Here is an 18976-nt window from a genome sequence, read left to right on the forward strand (position 1 = left end):
ATTTTCAATTTGCTCCAGCAGGCTTGAAGAATAGTGGTAAGAAGCCAAGGCTCAGCAATGAGGTTGGAAAGAGTAGGAGAAAAGGATTTAAATCATGATGTACTGGTTGGGTAATGCCAAGCTTGTGCTCTAAAAGCCTGCACATTGCAGGAAGTAGTGAAGGACTGAGGAAAGTAGCGAGTTCCATGGAAAAAGTCACTCCACTTCAAAGTAACTAATTGCACGCGAGGTGCTAAGACACACAATCGGGCTCTGCATAAATGCATGTTTTTCTTTCTTTCCACCTATCTCCATCCAATCTTACATTGAGTGGTCATTTTGTGTATGTTAAGACCCAAACACAGCAGATGAATGGTCAGCTGATCAAGGGTGTTGTTTGAGGGAAACATGTTGGCCAGGACATCGAAATCAGCGCACTTCATTGAGCAGTGCCACGGGATCTTTAATGTGCAGCCAAATAGGCAGGCAAGCACTTTAGTTTATAATCTCATCTGAAGGATGTTACTGCTATACTGCAAAAACCATTTGAGAGCCCTCATTCCCTATGAGCCAGAGTGTGACTTTATACACACAATATCTGGTAATGCAGTGTTGCCGATGGGTTGAACAGAAGCCCTTACTACAGTAATAATTTACTGAATTGACACAAGCTCTCTTTGTTCTTCCATTATCCAAACACTAGGAGAATACAATACAATAGTCAAACTGTGTGACTTAGGCTATGAACTGTGAATCAGGTTTAAAAAAAAATAAAAGCAAGGTTAAATAGTAGCATAAAATCAATGCATCAAATTTTCATTTTGTTACAAAAAACTTTTAGCGTGCACCTCTTTGAATACAAATTAATAAAATGCACGATACTTCACTAACTCTCCTAGTAATACCAAGGCTGGACCAGTGTCCATAATATAAACCTTACAGTTGAGAGTACATCTAACTATCAGAGTTTCTACATGCCACCTCCACAAAATGGAAGAACTGAATGATTGGACATTTGCTGTCAAGAATATGCCTCTCGTACTCAAGTTTAAAACTGGGAAACAAGAAAAGGTGTCTTCCAAACTCAACAAAACTTGTATTTATTTAGTGCCTATAATATAGTGAAAATGTCTCAAGGCACATGACAGGAGCGTTATCAGACAGAATTTGACACTGAGCAAAATGATGAGATATTAGGACAGGTGAGCAAAAGCTTGGTCAAAGAGGTAGATTTCAAGGAACGAGAAGTAGAGATGCGGAGAGGTTTATCCCAGAGCTTGGAACCCAGGCAGCTGAATGCACAATGGTGGAGTGATGAAAATCGGGGATGTACAAGCCACAGAAGTGGATGCATAGGACTTCACACTTAGCAAGAGAAAGGCTTGCTAACCATCTTACAACTGACCTGAGGTTGGGGTGAAGAGCACATGCCAATACAGGTACCTTCAAATGAAGTACAAGCTAGCCAGGGAAGATATCATACGTTGAGATTTGGGCTATATACTACCACCTCTGTTATGTAGTCCAACTGGCTATGGGCAAAGGTCTACAAAAGGGAACTGCGAAGTAAAAGCGAGGAGGAAAAAAAAAAGGGGACAAAAAAGTGTTTGAAAACAGTAGACATAATCACAACCTCTGGTAGGGAAAGCCAAGTCTAGATCAAACCACACGTGATCACCTCCCCTGCTGGTAACCCAACAGTCGTCATGTTGTGTTTGAGCAAGTGTGGAGTCGAGGGGAATCACCTCCTCCTACTGGCATTTCCATTAATCTCAGCATTGTGGACTTCAACAGTAACAGAATTCGAGAATATACCATCGAACCTGCTGTGCTGCCTCCTGGGCTTTCCACCAACAATCTACTTGACATCCCACCTCCCCACCCCGCTTAAACAACAAAAAAAACACACACACACTAACTGAACTTTGGGTTTCAGGTATTTGCAACAGATGTAAGCTCTGTGTGACTGCAGAGGGCTGCAGCACCATCCCACACAACATGGGGACAACCGTTACAGAAAACTGTAGAAGCAGAAGAAAATTATTCCCATGTATGGCTCAGACTGAATGTGTGTCAATATGGAGCCGAACTAACACACACAAGGGCACATGCCAGAATTTCAGAAAGCACACTGGGCCGAAGAGAAATGAAAATAAGGAATCAGTAGAGAATAAAACACAGGAAAAGGAGAAAACTGCAGGAAGAAAATAGAATCTGAGTAAATCAAATCCTTGTAATACGAAAGTAAAAAAGGAGCTGCAAAAAGGGATGTTTGATTCATTAATCATTTTAAGAATTAGTGCATAATTGTTTTAAAAATTGATTGTTACCAGCATGAGAAAGCTAGCAAAACTGATCTAAACACAGCTTATCCATTAAAGTACACTAAATCTCAAAGCTCAAGAGATTTCTTAATCATTTAGCTTTCTAAAATTTTAAAAAACACAAGCTCTCTACATTAAAAACAGCAGCACAATGGTAAATTGGGGAATCATTCACAAGTGAAAGACCTATGCAACTCATGTTAGAGGCCTTCATACCCATGATAAAGTAGCTCCCATGATAGCTCAAGCGAGCTAAATCAATGAGTAGCTGAACCAGACCACAAAAGTCTCAGGTGCAACCGACCAATCGATCGTGCGTTAGCTGCCCTCAGCTAGAGTGGACGTAGGTGCATTAAGATTGGCCTTGGAGCCACAGGACAAAGGGGGGGGGGGGGGGGGGGAATCATTCAGTGTTTGCACTTTGGCTGAAAGTGTACATGTGAGGGGCATGTGCTGATAGGATCAAGCTTAGCAGTGAGTTTCCAGCAATCAAATAGCCTGCCAGCATTCATTATTTAAGCACGCACATGAATAATGGCTATTTGGATGAAGTACTGAAGGGCTGCCAGCCCAATGGGGTTGTATTGCATCAAGAGTCAAAGGCAAGGGGGAAACCATGGGGGAAAAATTGGCAAAAAATTTAACCTGGGCTAGCCATTCCAAAATACTAGACATTGGTCAGGGATGGGAAAGAAGCAACGATTTTAACTGGAAAATTAAGTCCAAATACCAACCCTATAGTAACTACTGTTATTAACAGCTGTAAGAGTTAATTTAAAATACCTCCACGCAATGCCAAATGTTGGTCTCGGTGATGGATATGGCCAGATGTCCAGTGCAGGTTTTGCATTGTAGTTAAATCCCGGAACCTCTCGAATCCCAGATCGCCTGGCCAGTTTCCGCAGGTCATCGTTGGGCAGGACAAATATGCTTTTCTTGCTGCTTTTGGTGATAAATTTACGGTATGAAGGCAGGGCTGTGCCAGACCTGGTCTTTTTGGGCCGACAAAACCGCATTAGTTTAACTTTGTCCTTGGTGGAATATTCTTTACTTACAGTCATGGTGGTTGTTGACATCCCACCTGGGGTAGCCATAGAATCAGTCACTGTAGTTGTGACAATAGTTCTTTCTGTGACCGTCAAGGCATCTACTGCACTGTCTAGTTTTGGGGAGGTCACTTTTGTGAATGTTGTTGTTGTGGTTGTTGTTGACGAAACAGCACAGTTCTTAATAGAAGACACCACTGATGGAATTTTGCTCTGCGGAGAAGAAGCCTCAGCTACACTGACAACAGTCTTAGATTCTGTGGAAACGGTTGTAGTTGTGGTGGTCATTTTAGTAATAACCGTTCTAACTCCATTGATACCACCCACTTCACCTTCAGATTTTATCCCGTTTTGCTCGCTGAAGCTCTTGCTCAAAGTGGAGTCTGCTACAGAAACAAGGGGTGGAGAAGCGGCTTTTTTATGCACCTGTCCATCTATTTCCAATGGTTTCACTTCATTTTCAGGCTCTGATGATTTATCCGAGGCCACATTTAAAAGTTCTGACCCTTCGGAAGAATTTACTACCTCAGAAATATTATCTAACCTGGGCTTGTTTACCTGCGACAGCACATCATCTAACCTGGGTGCCTTTACCTGTGGAACTGCATCATCTAACCTGGGTGCCTTTACCTGTGAGACTGCATCATCTAACCTGGGTGCCTTTACCTGTGGAACTGCATCATCTAACCTGGGTGCCTTTACCTGTGGGACTGCATCATCTAACCTGGGTGCCTTTACCTGTGAGACTGCATCATCTAACATGGGTGCATTCACCTGTGGGACTGCATCATCTAACCTGGGTGCGTTTAACTGTGGGACTGCATCATCTAACGTGGGTGCCTTTACCTGTGGGACTGCATCATCAAACTTGGGTGCCTTTAGCTGTGGCACTGCATCATCATGCTCCTCTTTATCTGTTATTACACCATCATGAACCTTTGAATGAGCAGCTGTTAACATTTTTCCTTCTAGTCGGTTAGGTTTTTCCTCTAGATCACCCATGGTAATATCTCCATTCATAACTAGCTTAACCGGTGGCTCTTTTGCTGATGATTTTATTTCGTTTTCGGAGTTTTCTTTAGGGCTGCTCTTTTCCTTAAGGGGTTCTATGTTATTAAGAGCAGCAACAGCATCTGATGCTTCAGATGGCACCAGTTCAGAGTTTGGCATTACAACGGCTGATTTAGATTCGACAACATCTTTTCCATTAACCTGATCAACAGGGTGCCGATTCTCTAGTTTGTTCTCTGCTGCTTCCATTTCAGAAATCTGATTTTCTGTACAGCCCTCAGTGTCCATTATTTCAAGGCATCTATTTTCAATACTATTGCTTTCCTCATGGACAGGGAATTCTTTTATACCATTTTCCTCAACAATCATTGGTCCACCGCTTTTTTCAGTAATTGCTTCACTGGCTTGTGGATCTATCTTTTCAGGATTTAAAATTCCAATAACCTCTTTATTTGCCTTAATTTCAGAGTTGCTTTTTTCACTGTTTTCATCTGTCTCCATTAGATCACTACCATCTTCAGCAACACCCACTTCCATCTTTATGTTTGTGTTCAGATTGTCATGATTTCCTTCTCCCACCATTGGCTCACAGATCTGCCCGAGGCTCTTGTTTTTCACATCAGAACCATTATTTACAGCGTTTTTTCCCACAACCAACTGCTGAGTATTGCCTTCGGCACCATTTTCCTTGCTTTTTAAATCCAGGTCCTTGGTTTCGTCACCTGTGGTCACTGGTTCGATATTATTCTCAGCAGCCTCCTTGGTATGTTTTTGGTTAGACTCTGCATTATCAACACTCGGTTCCTTCAACTGTGCCAACGCTGGTTCCTTTTCTTGGGTAGAGACTTGATTTTTCTCAACAGCGCTTTCTTGAACTGTTGCCATTGAGCTTTCAATTGTGGCCTTTGGAGAAATCTGGCCCTCATGTCCTTTTTCCTGCACTACTGATTCAGACTTTTTCTGAAGACAGTTTCCAGCCTGATCAGATTTCTGTGCTTCAGTTACGCTTTTCTGTTCATTTCTCGGCAATTTCATTAAAGCTTCCTGCTTCAGTTTTTCTTGTCTTTGCTTCTCTTCCATTGTAAACTGTTTTACTCGCCGATCCAACAGTCCATCTAATTTAGATGTTTTTTCTCTCTTTTTATACCAAGTCCTCAGTTGAAAGCCCTCACTCACATTGATGAGATCGGCAGAGATAAACTTTTCCTGTTCTTTCAAATTGGATTCATTTTTGGTCTCATCCAAATTCATTGGTTCCTCCTTTATTAACTTATCAGTACCGATATTTTCAATGTTCTCTAAAATAAAATAAGGTACAGTTAACAGTTGCACAAGGAGTTACATAATGGGAAACAGCCCCTCCTTGATGTTTCCCCAGACTGACATTTCCCATTCATGTCATATGCCAATCTGTAATGAAGTGACCTGGTGAGTCATCTAGGTTGGCCCTGAGCAGAGGCAAGGAGATTTCCACAAAGGGCTTGGGGGAATAAAATAGGAGAGTCTACTAACGCCATTCTAGTGCCTCTTCGTGTCCAACTTAAGGACAAGATAGGCAGAAACTTGAAAGCAGATGAGCTCCCTGCCTGATTGGACAGAGAATGCTGCAAGGTATGGCATCAGATCTCTCGACTTCATTAGGTTTAGCAGTGGGTCCCAATCCCACACCAAAATTAAAATACCAACAGTTTGAGCTAATTCCCCGGTTTTATTCCAGAACACTGAAAATCGATTTAAAAATTGGAAAGCCAAAAAGGTACTGGCAGGTCAAACGGCCAATATATTTTAATGATTTGAAGATCTACGTGAAAATCTTAATTTAACAAAAATGCACCCACTGCTATCCAATTAACTGAAGTTAAAAATTACTGGCATCTTGCTAAATATTCGTTTTTAAAACTTCTACAAATTATTGAGTGAATATGATATTTTTGCAAGTACAGGAAACTTTGGTTTATCCGGAGGTTGTATGCCCGGAAACCTCGATCTAACGGCAGAAATCAGCAGCCGTTTGGTTATGTTTTTTTTCTTCTCCTAGCATTTTTTTTTTTTTAAACAGTCAGTCTCTGGAAAGCCTCTCTGAAGCTGTTGCTAAGCTACAGAGATGCTTCAAAGGTACGGGCCGACTGTTTACAAGCTGTTGCTAAGCAACAGTGTTTGTTGTCAGATACGGAGATGAAAACCTCCGTATCCTTCAACATTAGCGCTGGTCTGTCCGGAAGTTTTCATAGATCGGCATCACGCCGGTCCTGTCGGTGCCGGATATCAAAGTTTCCTGTATTACAGAATAGAAAACTGGCAATTAAGTTACTGAGAAAAACAAAGGTTCAGACCATTGACAAAATGATCTCTTTTAGATATCCCAATCTAATCAACTTCTTTTTGACAAAGTTTTATCGAATTGTTGTATATTATCATGTATGAGTTATACTAACCAAGGCCATTCATGCACAAGTTGATTTTCATGGGCATATGTCAAAATTCTGATGCGATTTAACCTTTATAATTTCTCTTTGGCCTACTTTAATTGATTTCATTATTGCATTAAAATATCCAGTGTTCCAGTAAGTCAGAGGATACAGTGGACATGGTACATATCTCAGCTCATCGTCTATTTTAATTACTTTCATTTAAATTGGTTCAGAAAATATTAATTCTAGATACAAACTACATCAATGTGCGATTTGAACAGTGGTTTCAGTGACATCACTGCACTACTTCATGCTGCCTGCTCATCAAATTCACCTATTTCATGCAACGTTACCTCTAAGCTAACTCTCTGCCGGTCCCACATAGCCCGGGACCGGCTTTTTCAATGTTAAATGTGCAAAATTGTGAATGTGCTGTGCACCCAAAAAAAATTAGGGGAAAACACTGATTTCATGTACACATCATTATGCACTTGAATAGAATACCACACAAGTTACGAATATATCTTTGAAACTGAAGCACGTACATAATTTTGAAAATTAAATTTCTATGTGCAGCAGATTTAGTGTGTGTATTCTGGCCACACTGTGGTACAGCTCACTGGAGCTTTCCCAACCTGTACCACACGGTGGTAAGATGTGGGACTGCCAGAGATTCTACACTTGGTGCGTCATCAAATTCACATTCAATAGTAGGGGGGGGGTTATTCACACGCTCCTCCTCCAGCACACCAGTGGCACATTTCTGGGAATAATCAGCAAATTCATCAACATGGCTGGGGCTAGTGCTATGTGCAGCAAATTTGATGGGGAATGCAAAGAATGGAAATAACCCGGGTTTAAAAGCTATATGCTTTTTGTTAGTAATGCGTGCTTGCCTGGTGTTACCAAGCTACATAATCCATGCATATAGAGCTGTTACCTTTCTTTTCAGTTTGTTGTGACTCAGGATTTGTATCAATTTCCATTACTTCCTCCTTTTCTTCTACTTTTTCTTCCTCTTCTGATTTTATCTCAAATGACTTGTCTGTGACTGTGTCATTCTCTGGCAGATCCTTAGAGTCTTGAGATGACTGGTGTTTCTTACAGGTTTCAGACTCGGTTTTTACTGTAGCGGAGCACTCATTTTTATCCAGATCTGAATCATCTTTCAGCACACCTAAGAGGTGATCAAAACAGTTCATATTTTAGACAAATGTACTTGCATCTTCATACCAAACAAATATACGGAACCAGCTTGAATCGCAACAACAATCAGCATCAAATAGCAGCTGTGCAATAGCTGCTCTTAGAAACAACTTGCCCATTATTTTAAACTCAAAGGATGGGTAAATTTGCATTAGCTGCAAGATGTTTAGCTCTAGCTTTATCTTGGAAGATTTGTGTACTGAAAAGTACACCTTTTCACACAAGAATTTCCTTAACAGGAAATGTCACCTTCTAAAGACCTTTCCAGTATAAAATGAAAATTGTAAAAATATTCACTCATGTAGGGTGCGTGATGGGAGTGGGGAAGAAAAGAAATTCATCTATATTTTTTTTGGAGAAGGCTTTTAACCTCTCTATTCTGGGATGCCTACAAAGAAAGAATTTGCATTTATACAGTGCCTTTCACGATCTTAGGAGGTCCCAAAGCCAGTCAAGTACTTTTGAAGTGTAGTCACTATTGTAATGTAGAAAACATGATAGCCAATTTGCGCACAGCAAGGTCCCACAAACAGCAATGTGATAATGACCAGACAATCTGTTTTAGTGATGTTGGTTGAGGGATAAATATTGGCCAAGACATCGGGTAGAGCTCCCTGCTCTTCTTCGAATAATGGCCATGGGATCTTTTATGTCCACCTGAGGGGGCAGACGGGGCCTCGGTTTAAAAGTCTCATCCGAAAGACGGCACCTCCGACAGAGCAGCCCTCCCTCAGCACTGCTGTGTCAGCCTACATTATATGCTCAAGTCTCTGGGGTAGGAACCTGGGGGGTTGAATTCAAAATTGATTTGGGTTTAACAAACAAGCAGTGATTATTTTTCTTCAAGTCTAATAACTGCAGTTTATGACCTGCAGCTATTTTTCCAGTTACTGAAATTTGAATCTTCAAGATATTAAAATGATTTATGTTCAACAGTAAACAAAAATTGCACGACACAATCAACTATGAATGCAACTGAAACGTACCTTCCAGCGCCTTCCTATAATATACATTAGTATTTCCAGGTAGCCGGGGCACGAAACGATAGACATGAGTTTTACTGATCCACATCCAGCCACCATATCCTGTTACACGATATTCTTCTCCCTTTTGTTTCCATACCTGTGTGAATATTAAGTTGAATTTATGCCATTTAAAGAAAAATTCCTTCGCTTTCTCTTCCCTATCCCCCCTAGCCCCAGATGATGCATCCTCCATCAGCCAGAGCTGTCAAAGTTTTGGATTCTGTACCCATGATAAAAATAGATTGGTGATCGTCCCGAGTGACAGATCCATGTAATTTTTCCAACTGCTCCAAAAGATACGACTGCCACGCCCCTGCAAGGCATTCTCTGCAGCAGCCAGCTAAAAACTGACTAAACTCAACTTAAGGAAGTTAAACAAACTTGGGATTTAAACTTATGACCTTCAAATGGAGAGTCAAGTAGTCCTACTATTTAAGTTACTATTGCATCCAAGAAAAAACAGGCATTTATAACAGGTTGCAGGCAAAACACCCTTTACAGTGACCTGACAACCTACCTGATGTTTCACGGGGAAGGTATACTTCACCCAGGTAGCTTGTTGCATAACTTCCTCTTCCTCCAGTTTTCGCTCTCGTTTTTTGATTTTCTCCTTTTCTTCTCTTTCAACAGATGTTAATCGATAAAATCTGTCATCAATTCAGGAAAATTAGCTTAGCATTCTGGAGAACCGAACAGAACTACATGTCGCTCAGTGAGCTTCCATGACAGCAACTCAAAAGGAGCAACAGATGCTCCAACTTTTCTCTTCCCCTTCCACTGTCGTGGGTGTCTGATACTCCAGATGGTTGGTACTGCACAGATTATACATTATGGACTTGGCAGCCCAGTGTACAATTCAAATAAAGTAGGAGCCTGGAAATGGCACTGCGTTATCATACCAATGCTTAGCATGTCTATATCATTATTTTAACCATTTTGTGCTATAGTCCAGCTTGTTTACTTTGTGTTGAAGACAATGGCTCCATTTAATTTCCCCCATCTTGGATCCCCTTCACACCATGCATTATCCTGGTCAACAGGACAGACAGACAATGCCACTTTGAAGACAGTGGAAAAAATTATACAAGAAGTCCTCTCCATCTACTGCTGTGGGAAAGCACCTGGCCTTTTCTCCCGTACCCAAGACAACATGACCGCATTCAATAAACCACAGTGAATGGAATCCATTTTGAAATTTTGTTTCTTTCCCTCATCCTCCATTATTTTTATTTATTTTAAGGCGAGTACCTCCCACCCCTTTCTACACAGCAAACCATTACCAAACTGAGAAACTGGCCAAATAACTAATGTTGCACTATAACTGGCTGGTAGGAGAAAACAAGAGTGGTCAACTCTGACCTATCCTTTAGAGTCACTTCTCCAGAAAGGGAAAGGACTTGTCATGATCAAGTCGAGGTCAACATTGTGTGCCATAACGCAGGACACAATTCTTACTCTCACTTCTCTATGGCACAGCAAGTAGGTACATAAATGCAGTTCAAACCAGGGCCATTTAAGATACCAAATGACTACGATTCTGTATTTTGCTTTATTAATAGCGGGAATATGAATTCACACTCAAATCAAGTTCTTTGTTGGATAATGTTCCTATTTAATTTAAGAATTGACAGTAGACATTTGTTAACTGGCATTATTTTATTTGAGAAACCTAGGTGAAGAATCAATGCTCAAGCCAAGGTTAAAAGAAAGTAGGAAAGACGACAAAATGAATCAAAAATCACCTGGTATGCCCTAAAGAATCCCGCCAGACTGGAAGCATGACGACAGGTTTGATTGCACACTCGAGGATTGCAAGAGCTAATGCAAATTCTCTCGGTTTACTGCACATCTGGACTGCTTTTATCCAATTAGATCTAAAACAATGTGTTTAAAAAAAGGTGATTATAGTATTTAACAAGTGTTGCATATACATCGATAACATTAACAATGCAAGTTTGTTCTGCCTCTGAAACCGGTCATATCTGCAGTCAGAATTAAATGCGAAGCTCCCTGGTGGATCAGTCGGTGAATGCACTGTGTGGTATTGAGTCATACAGATGAGGAAAGTCCATGCTCCAGCCAATCTCAGCTGGAGTGCCACTGGGAACACAAACAGCCTCAATATACCTGGGTAAGTGAGGAGAAAAAAATGTCAAGTTCACAATTCAGTACCCTTTGCTGAGAAACATATATGTGGATTTTATGTGAGGATCAGGCGACAGTTGTGGCTGATGGTCACTGCCCACACTCACATGAAGCAGGTCTACTTGGATGGTGCAGCATGGAGCGTTGGTGCCCAATACAAGTCACCAGCTTCAGAAGAGGAAAAGGAAGATGGGGGGGGGGGGGGGGGGAAAGGATTAAGAAAAAAGAAAGCAGCAAACTACTGAAGGGGGAAGTTTATCACCACCAGGGAGGGAGCGGTACCAGTATATCTGCCTTCATCATAAATATCATCTACAAGGTAAGCATGTTTTGAAAAAAATGATGGACTGTTTGCCAAACCCTCCCCCCTCCTGAAGGCAGTGAATGTCCCAAGATAACATTCTCTGGGCACTGCCATCCCACTGGTATCTTGCCCAAGCAGCCATTTCTCACATGCAAGCTATTGAACATGCAGGCATCACAGCTGTGCCCGACCCTGGACAATGATCAATATATCCTGCTTGACATTTCACCCTCCCTACAACACTGAAGCCAATTGTAGTGCCTCCACTACAATTCAGTAATTCAGCAAATCAACCTCTCTCAGGACAGACAATTGATAGAACTTCGCCTACATGGCTCACTACTTTACCAAACCATACATTTACCCAAGAGAACTGTTGGGGGAGCGTGTCAAACACTTAAGACGGTATCCCTTTAAACTGCAGCCCTGCCTCATTCCCTAAAGGTGAAATACAATGCATTTCCTTTATTAGGCTCAAGGGATATGTACACTTTCTTCACCTCATTTTTTTTGCTTCCCTCTTCATTAGACATTTGTATGTCTTGAGCATCGAAGCAGTCTGCCCCCAGACACAACCATATGTTGTGTTCAAAAAAATTTGCATATTAATTTGCAATTTGCAAATAGACTAATTTTGCATTATAGTATTAAGAAGTAGAAATAAGGTGCACAGAGGGCTGGGAAAATAGAGTTAGAAATAATACAGAATTAGGTGGAATCATAGAAAATACAAAGAGGTCTAAGTTAGGTTTGGAGTGCATGTGTGTAATAAGGTTGGTGAGCTGCAGGCGCAAATAGCCACATTGGAATATGATGTAGTAGCGATAACAGAGACCTGGTTCAAAAAAGGAGGATTGGGCGCTTAATATTCCTGGGTACAAGGTATTCAGGAGAGATAGGGAAAGGGAAGGAAAAAGAGGAAGAGGGGTAGCAATTTTGATTAAGAAAAATATTACAGTGCTAGAAATAAAGAAGGTCCTTGAGGGGTCAAAGACAGAATCTATTTGGTTGCAGTAAAGAAACAATACAGGAGCTATTATGCTATTTGGTATATTTTATAGGCCACCAAATAGTGTGAAGGAGATCAAGAAGCAGATTTGCAGGGAAATTACTGAGAGGTGCATGAACTACAGAGTAGTGATTATGGGGGACTTTAAGTACCCTAATATTGAATGCAGCAGTGATTGTATTAAGGACAGAGAGGGGGAGGAATTTCTGTCGTGTGTTCAGGAGAACAGTCTTGATCAGTACGTTTCCTGCCCAACGAAGTAGAAGGCGTTGCTGGATCTATCCTGGGGAATGAAGTGGGTAAAGTGGAGCATCATGAAAATAGTGATCATAGTATAAAGTTTAGATTCGTTACGGAGAAGGACAAGGAGTAATTCAGGAAAAAATACCTAACTGAAGGAGGGCTAATCTCAGCAAATTGATGAGAGTTCTGGTCCAGGTAAATTGGAGGCAAAGACAGGCAGGCAGAAATGTAATGGAGTAATGGGCGGCCTTTAAAGAGGAGATGGTTCAGGTGCAGTCTAGGTACATTCCCACAAGGGGGAAAGGGAGGACAACCAAAGCCAGAGCTCCCTGGACAACAAAAGAGTTAGAGAGTAGGATGAAGCAGGAGGAAGGGGGTGTACGACAGATTTCAGCTGAATAATACAAGAGAGAATGAGGCTGAATATAAAAAGTAGAGAAGTGAAAAAGGAAATGAGAGGGGCAAAGAGACAGTACGAGAATAGATTGGCAGCTAACATAAAAGGGAATCCAAAAGGTCTTCCAGAAGCATATTAACAGTAAAAGGGTTGTCAAAGAAACAGTAGGGCTGATACTGGATGAGAAAAAAAACATAAAGACGAGGTATTAGAAAGGCTGGCTGTAATTGTGGCTAAGTCACCCGGTCCGGATGGGATGCATCCTAGCTTGCTGAGGGAAAAGGGGAGAAGGAAAAAGATGGCAATTACAGGCCAGTCAGTTTAAAGTTTAATGGTGGGGAAGTTTTTAGAAAGAATAATCCAGGAGAAACTTAACAGCCACTTGGGGCAAGTATGGACTAATAAAGGAGAGCCCGCATGGATTTGTTATGGGCAAATTGTGTTTGACTAACTTGATTGAGTTTTTTGATGAGCTAACAGAGAGGGTGAATGAGGGCAGTGCAGTTGATATTGTGTGTATGGACTTTCAAAAAGGTGTTTGATATAGTACCACATAATAGGCTTGTTAGCAAATCTGAAGCCCTGGGGATAAAAGGAACAGTAGCAGCAAGGATACAAAATTGGCTAAGGAATAGAAAACAGAGTTGTGGTGAGTGACTGTTTTCGGACTGGTGGATGACTGTTTTTCGGACTGGAGGGACGTATACAGTGGTGTTCCCCAGGATTCAGTACTAGGACTATTGCTGTTTTTGATGTACATTAATGACTTGGATGTACAGGGCAGAATTATGAAGTTTACTGACGACATGAAACGTGGAAGTGTAATAAACAATGAGGAAGATAGTAATAGACTTCAAGGAGGGCATAGACAGGCTGGTAGAACGAGCGGACACATGGTAGATGAAATTCAATGCAGAAAAGTGAGAGGTGATACATCTTGGTAGGAAGAATGAGGATAGACAATACAAGCTAAATGGTGCAATTTTAAAGGTGGTGCAAAACAGAGATACCCAGGGGTGTTTGTGCATAAATCTTTGAGGTTGGCAGGACAGATTAACAAAGAAGTTAAAGCATATCAGATCCTGAGCTTTATAAATAGAGACATAAGATACAAAAACCAGGAAGTTATGCTAAACCTATATAAAACACTAGTTCGGCCCCAGCTGGAGTGTGGTGTCCAATTCTGGGCATCACACTTTAAGAAGGAGGTGACGGCTTTGGCGAGGGGACAGAAGAGATTTACTAGAATGGTTCCAGGAATGAAGGATTACAGTTACGTGGATAGACTGAAAAAGCTGGTGTTGTTGTCCTTAGAGCAGAGAAGGCTAAGAGAAGATTTGATAGAGGTGTTTAAAAGCATGAAGTGTTTAGATAGGAGTAAATAAAGAGAAACTGTTTCCAATGGCTGAAGGATCAATAACCAGAGGGCACAGATTTAAGGTGATTGGCAAAAGAACCAGAGGCGACATGAGGAAAAACTTTTTCACGCAACAGGTGGTTCGGATTTGGAATGCACTGCCTGACAGGGTACAGATTCAATCGTAGCTTTCAAAAGGGAATTGATAAATACTTGAAGCAGAAAAAATTGCAGGGATACGGGGAAAGAACCAGCGAGTGGGACTAACTGGATTGCTGTTCGAAAGAGCTAACGCAGACTCAATGGGCCAAATGGCCTCCTTCTGTGCTGCACTATTCTATGATATATTCTTCTTCTTCTTAGGCAGTCCCTCGGAACCGAGGATGACTTGCTTCCACATTAAAAAGGAGTTCTCAGGTGACTGAGGAGTCCAATGCGGGACCTACAGTCTCTGTCACGGGGGGCAGACGGTGGGTGGGGTGCTTGGGTTGACGTGCGCTCCTTGCGCTTGCTCCCAGCGAAGAGACTCGAGGTGTTCGGCGCCTTTTATATATATATATAATATAAATATGTGTGTGTGTGTATATACATTACCCCGAAAGACAAAAGAGGCAGTTCTGCGGCGATAAAGTGATGGGTATATGAGTGTGGTTAGGGCCAGTATTAAATGAAATGAGACAGCTTATACTCAAAGGTGAAGTAGCAAAAACTGGGGATGGGGTGGGGAGTGGGGGGCATGGGGGTCGTATTATAGAAAACAACAAAGGAGACCAAGAAGACAAGTGGTTGGCAAGAAAAAGTAGTCAGGCACAACTGATTTCCCTGTAAAGTTTGATAATGTTTCCCAGACTCAAAAGGATTACGGTCAGCTCCACGACATTCATAAAATGCTCAGAAACAGAGAGATAAATGGACAGAAATTTTAAACTGTACTTTTTGCACTCAGATTGAAATTTTAATACCATTTTCATCTTTAAAAAAAAACTAGAAAAGCAAACATAAAATTCCAACCCAACTGACAGTAAATCCAAACGCTTATCAAAAATGAGGCATTGTATAAACAGATAAACATTTAAGCAAAACTTACAGCTGCATTACCTCGTCATTTTAGATCTACTTCCAATCTGAATTTATGAACACTCAATTTGAAATGTAATTTATTCATCGAGATACTGAAACATGAAAGACTGTTTATCAACAAAAACACATTCACAATGTGCTCTCAATCATGGGGCAGGTTTGAAACACAGGTACTCACCTGCTCATTATTACAACTCCTCTACCTGAAAATACATCCAAGTGTTTCTGAATATCTGTACAGATGCGCCTATGCCTAGCTTGCCTCTGGTCAAAAGGAGATCAGTGAAGTAACTCCCCATCCCCTTCTGTTTGGGCAGACGGCCCCAGTGAAACCACTTATCTCCATTTTCTTTCAGACAAGAAAGGGATTGAAAGCCATTACATACATATGTTTTACAGAGAGGGATGCAGTTTCAGGTGTTGAACAGTGGATATCGTGCTGCCTCATTCCATTACACTTGACTAAACAGTTCTGCAAGTCCAATACCCCATCTTACTGCACTTTATATGTTGGTGCTATATCACAACATTTGACACCAGCAGTACAACATTGCTGATGGTGTCCTAACTACAGCCTGCACAACGCTCATGACATTTACTGGCTCGTTCTAAAATAGTTCTTCGCTCCTGAAATGCTGCTGCTGTCTTCTGATTGAAATGGGCTTAGTGTTCACTGTCTCCTTTCAGAATCAAAAGAAAATTATGGCAGCACAAAAGAAAGCATAAATTGCACTTCAATGTGATCAATCTATAAACACACAAAGAAACTAATTCCATTCACCTATGTGAAGCCCAGTTAGGGTGCAGGAATGAGGATGGGATATTATTCTCCAGCTGGATAATGGTCAGTCTTAAAGTAGAGATTGTAAGCACTTTTGACCCATGCACAGCACCATTCCACTTGAACTCGCCCGCAGGGGTCATGCAGAACTTGTGTGAAAGGTGCCGTCGTTTGTCATGATCTTCTCGGTGCTGGTGCTTGTTGAGTGCCAAGGTGCTAGTGCTGTATTGGTTTTGGTAGACACGATACTTTCCCTCTTGACCCAACTTAAACAAGTTATTTACAATTCCCTTCAGCACCAGATCTTTTCTTGCGCTCAGGCGAGAGACTTCCCCTTGTGAATTTACCACCAGGACCTGAAAAGCAAATAGACTCAATATACCATTTTATATCAATATACATTCCCCAAATTCCACACTGCCTTTGCTCGTTCAATATGAATTATCTTTAAACACCGTGTTCTAACCTGAATATTTTTTGTGCAACAGGCTTCCAGAGAAGGTAGTTCATTCAGGCTAAATTGACAACTTCTATCTACTGAGGAAGGGGATTGAGGATTATAGAGATATGAGTAACGTTGCCTATATTCCTCCCTCCCTTCCCATTGTCAGGGAGATAAAGAACTCAAAGTTCCTTTGAAATAGGAATCAACAAGTAGCAATGGGGGAGAAGTGCAGGAGAGAACAAACATACATGAAATTTGGATGCAGTGAAGTTGATGGACTAAAAGGTCTTTTCTGGCTCCACAACTTATGTTCTTATTTTAAATGTGGGTGGGGGGAGGGGGAACCAAGAAGAAATGCCTGGAATCAATTTAATGTCAACTTTGGAGAGAAAAGTTCAAGTCACAGTGAGTTTTAAAAGCAATTTAAATAATCAACATGCATCTTATTTTTGTATAGGATGCAACATAATGCAAATGTAATTCAATATAAATATACATTTTTAAAGAGTACAAGCTTGTCTCTCACCTCTCTCCCGTCCTTAAATGATCTGTTTGCCTCATGTGCTGCAGCAGCAGCCTGGGCACTCTTCAGTTGGCTCAACTTGCTGTCAGGGTTCCGTAACCTTGTGACCATCCTAGTTGGGATAGATGATCCTTTACCAGCTCCAGAAAAATCACCATTTTCGCCATTTGCTTTATCACTGCCGAGTTCTGCTGATTCTATAGCAAATAATCATTGCAGAGGTATCAGTGGTCGTGCTCAACTCACTCACCGAACAATCCTAGATATAGTTACGCATTATTTCCCACTCATATGCATCAAGACCAACACCAGCCTGCCAACCAACAGTTTGTCCATTTGATATGTTTTAAGAAAGAAATTTCAATCCAAGGAAAACTTTTTCAAACTAATCTTTCAGAATTTGCACAGCTTCCGACCTCTAGCATGAGTATGTGGAATGTCACTCTATAGTAAAAGCAGCATCAATAGCAGCAACTGTGTATAATTGCTTCCCTGAACTATTTTGGCCAGCATATATTGATTTGGGGAAGATGGCTGAAAGAGTTGTTTATTATTATCCTTGAAAATGCAACTAAACACACATTTTAGACCTAGCCTGCAAAAGAAAACCATTAAAATATATAGAAACCATTTTGGTTTATTGTATGAAGATACTAGGTTATCTTGCGATCTTTAACTAGAATTGCCTGTCTCTTCAGGGTCCCAAATGAATTTGGTAGCCTAGGTCTAGTTTCCAGTAGAAGTTTTTTAAAGCTCGGTACAATACTAATTGGTGAACTAATTTAGAAATACCAGTACAAGAAAACCAGTACAAATAAGAGGGAATAATCAGAGATGGTACATGCCATTTCTTAAAGGTGGGGGGAAAACTACAGTAGTTACATGCAGAAACTCTATTACACGCGATCCCTTGAAGCGGTCCATATGGTCAAAAACGGGTGTGGAAATCCGCAAGAGTAATCAAACCTCAGCTTTCTTTCTGGTTTATATCAGCTGTTCTTTTAAATGCAACATTAATCATATGGTCTATTTTTTCACGAGTGGGATGAATTAGCAGCTACAGTTTCACAATAGGAACATTTAGATAAACAATGGTTCACAGATGCAAACAGGTTTTAAATATAGAGTTTGAACATCAAGTGGCTCACTGAAGAGAGCTACAGAAATTGCAGCAAACCAACGAATTAATCCTTAGTATACTGTGGGAGATATTTAACACTTGATTTTTAAAATTTTTTTTTTTTTTTTTTTTTTTAAGTTTGAGCAAATATTAGTGAGGTGCAACATATTATTGGAAACTGAGAGTTATCCATGTAAAATTTACGACACTCCCCCTTTCAAATCAGGTCAATAGAAAAGAATCACTCCAAGGGGCATGGCTTTAATAATTGTATGGTTAAGAATTAGGTCATGGAGTTTTATAGTTTTACAACAGTCCAGGTACTTAGCTCCTATTTAGTCAAGCTTGATAGATTTAGTTACAATACCTCCGAGATATTTAGGATTACACGCCCAGGAAAAGTATCAAGGGGAAGGGGATCATTTATGAAATCTTTGGAAATACTTCCAACAGCGTAATGTGTCAGTGTATCAAAGCACAGGGTGGTAGGATGTAGGTTTGTGTCCACAATTCCCCATATATGTAGACCCTAATCAGAAAAGGACCCAAGAAAGTAAACTGGGAGGGGAA

General features: G+C 40.9%; 1 protein-coding gene across 15 annotated transcripts in view; it reads right to left on the reverse strand.

Moving 5' to 3' along the window:
* The window catches only part of bptf (bromodomain PHD finger transcription factor), a 157506-nt gene that overhangs the window by 59316 nt on the left and 79214 nt on the right, over window positions 1-18976 (reverse strand). For all 15 annotated transcript variants that reach the window (XM_085963910.1, XM_085963913.1, XM_085963904.1 and 12 more), the window contains 7 exons: window positions 17290-17483; window positions 16319-16674; window positions 10745-10876; window positions 9520-9649; window positions 8964-9099; window positions 7712-7948; window positions 3087-5658 (listed from right to left, as the gene is read on the reverse strand). In XM_085963910.1, the coding sequence (XP_085820036.1) occupies window positions 3087-5658; window positions 7712-7948; window positions 8964-9099; window positions 9520-9649; window positions 10745-10876; window positions 16319-16674; window positions 17290-17483 (3757 nt within the window). The remainder of the gene's footprint in view (window positions 1-3086; window positions 5659-7711; window positions 7949-8963; window positions 9100-9519; window positions 9650-10744; window positions 10877-16318; window positions 16675-17289; window positions 17484-18976) is intronic.

This window comes from Somniosus microcephalus, chromosome 21 (assembly GCF_052327205.1).
Source record: "Somniosus microcephalus isolate GS21.2 chromosome 21, FLI_Smic_1.0, whole genome shotgun sequence".
Classification (NCBI taxonomy): domain Eukaryota; kingdom Metazoa; phylum Chordata; class Chondrichthyes; order Squaliformes; family Somniosidae; genus Somniosus; species Somniosus microcephalus.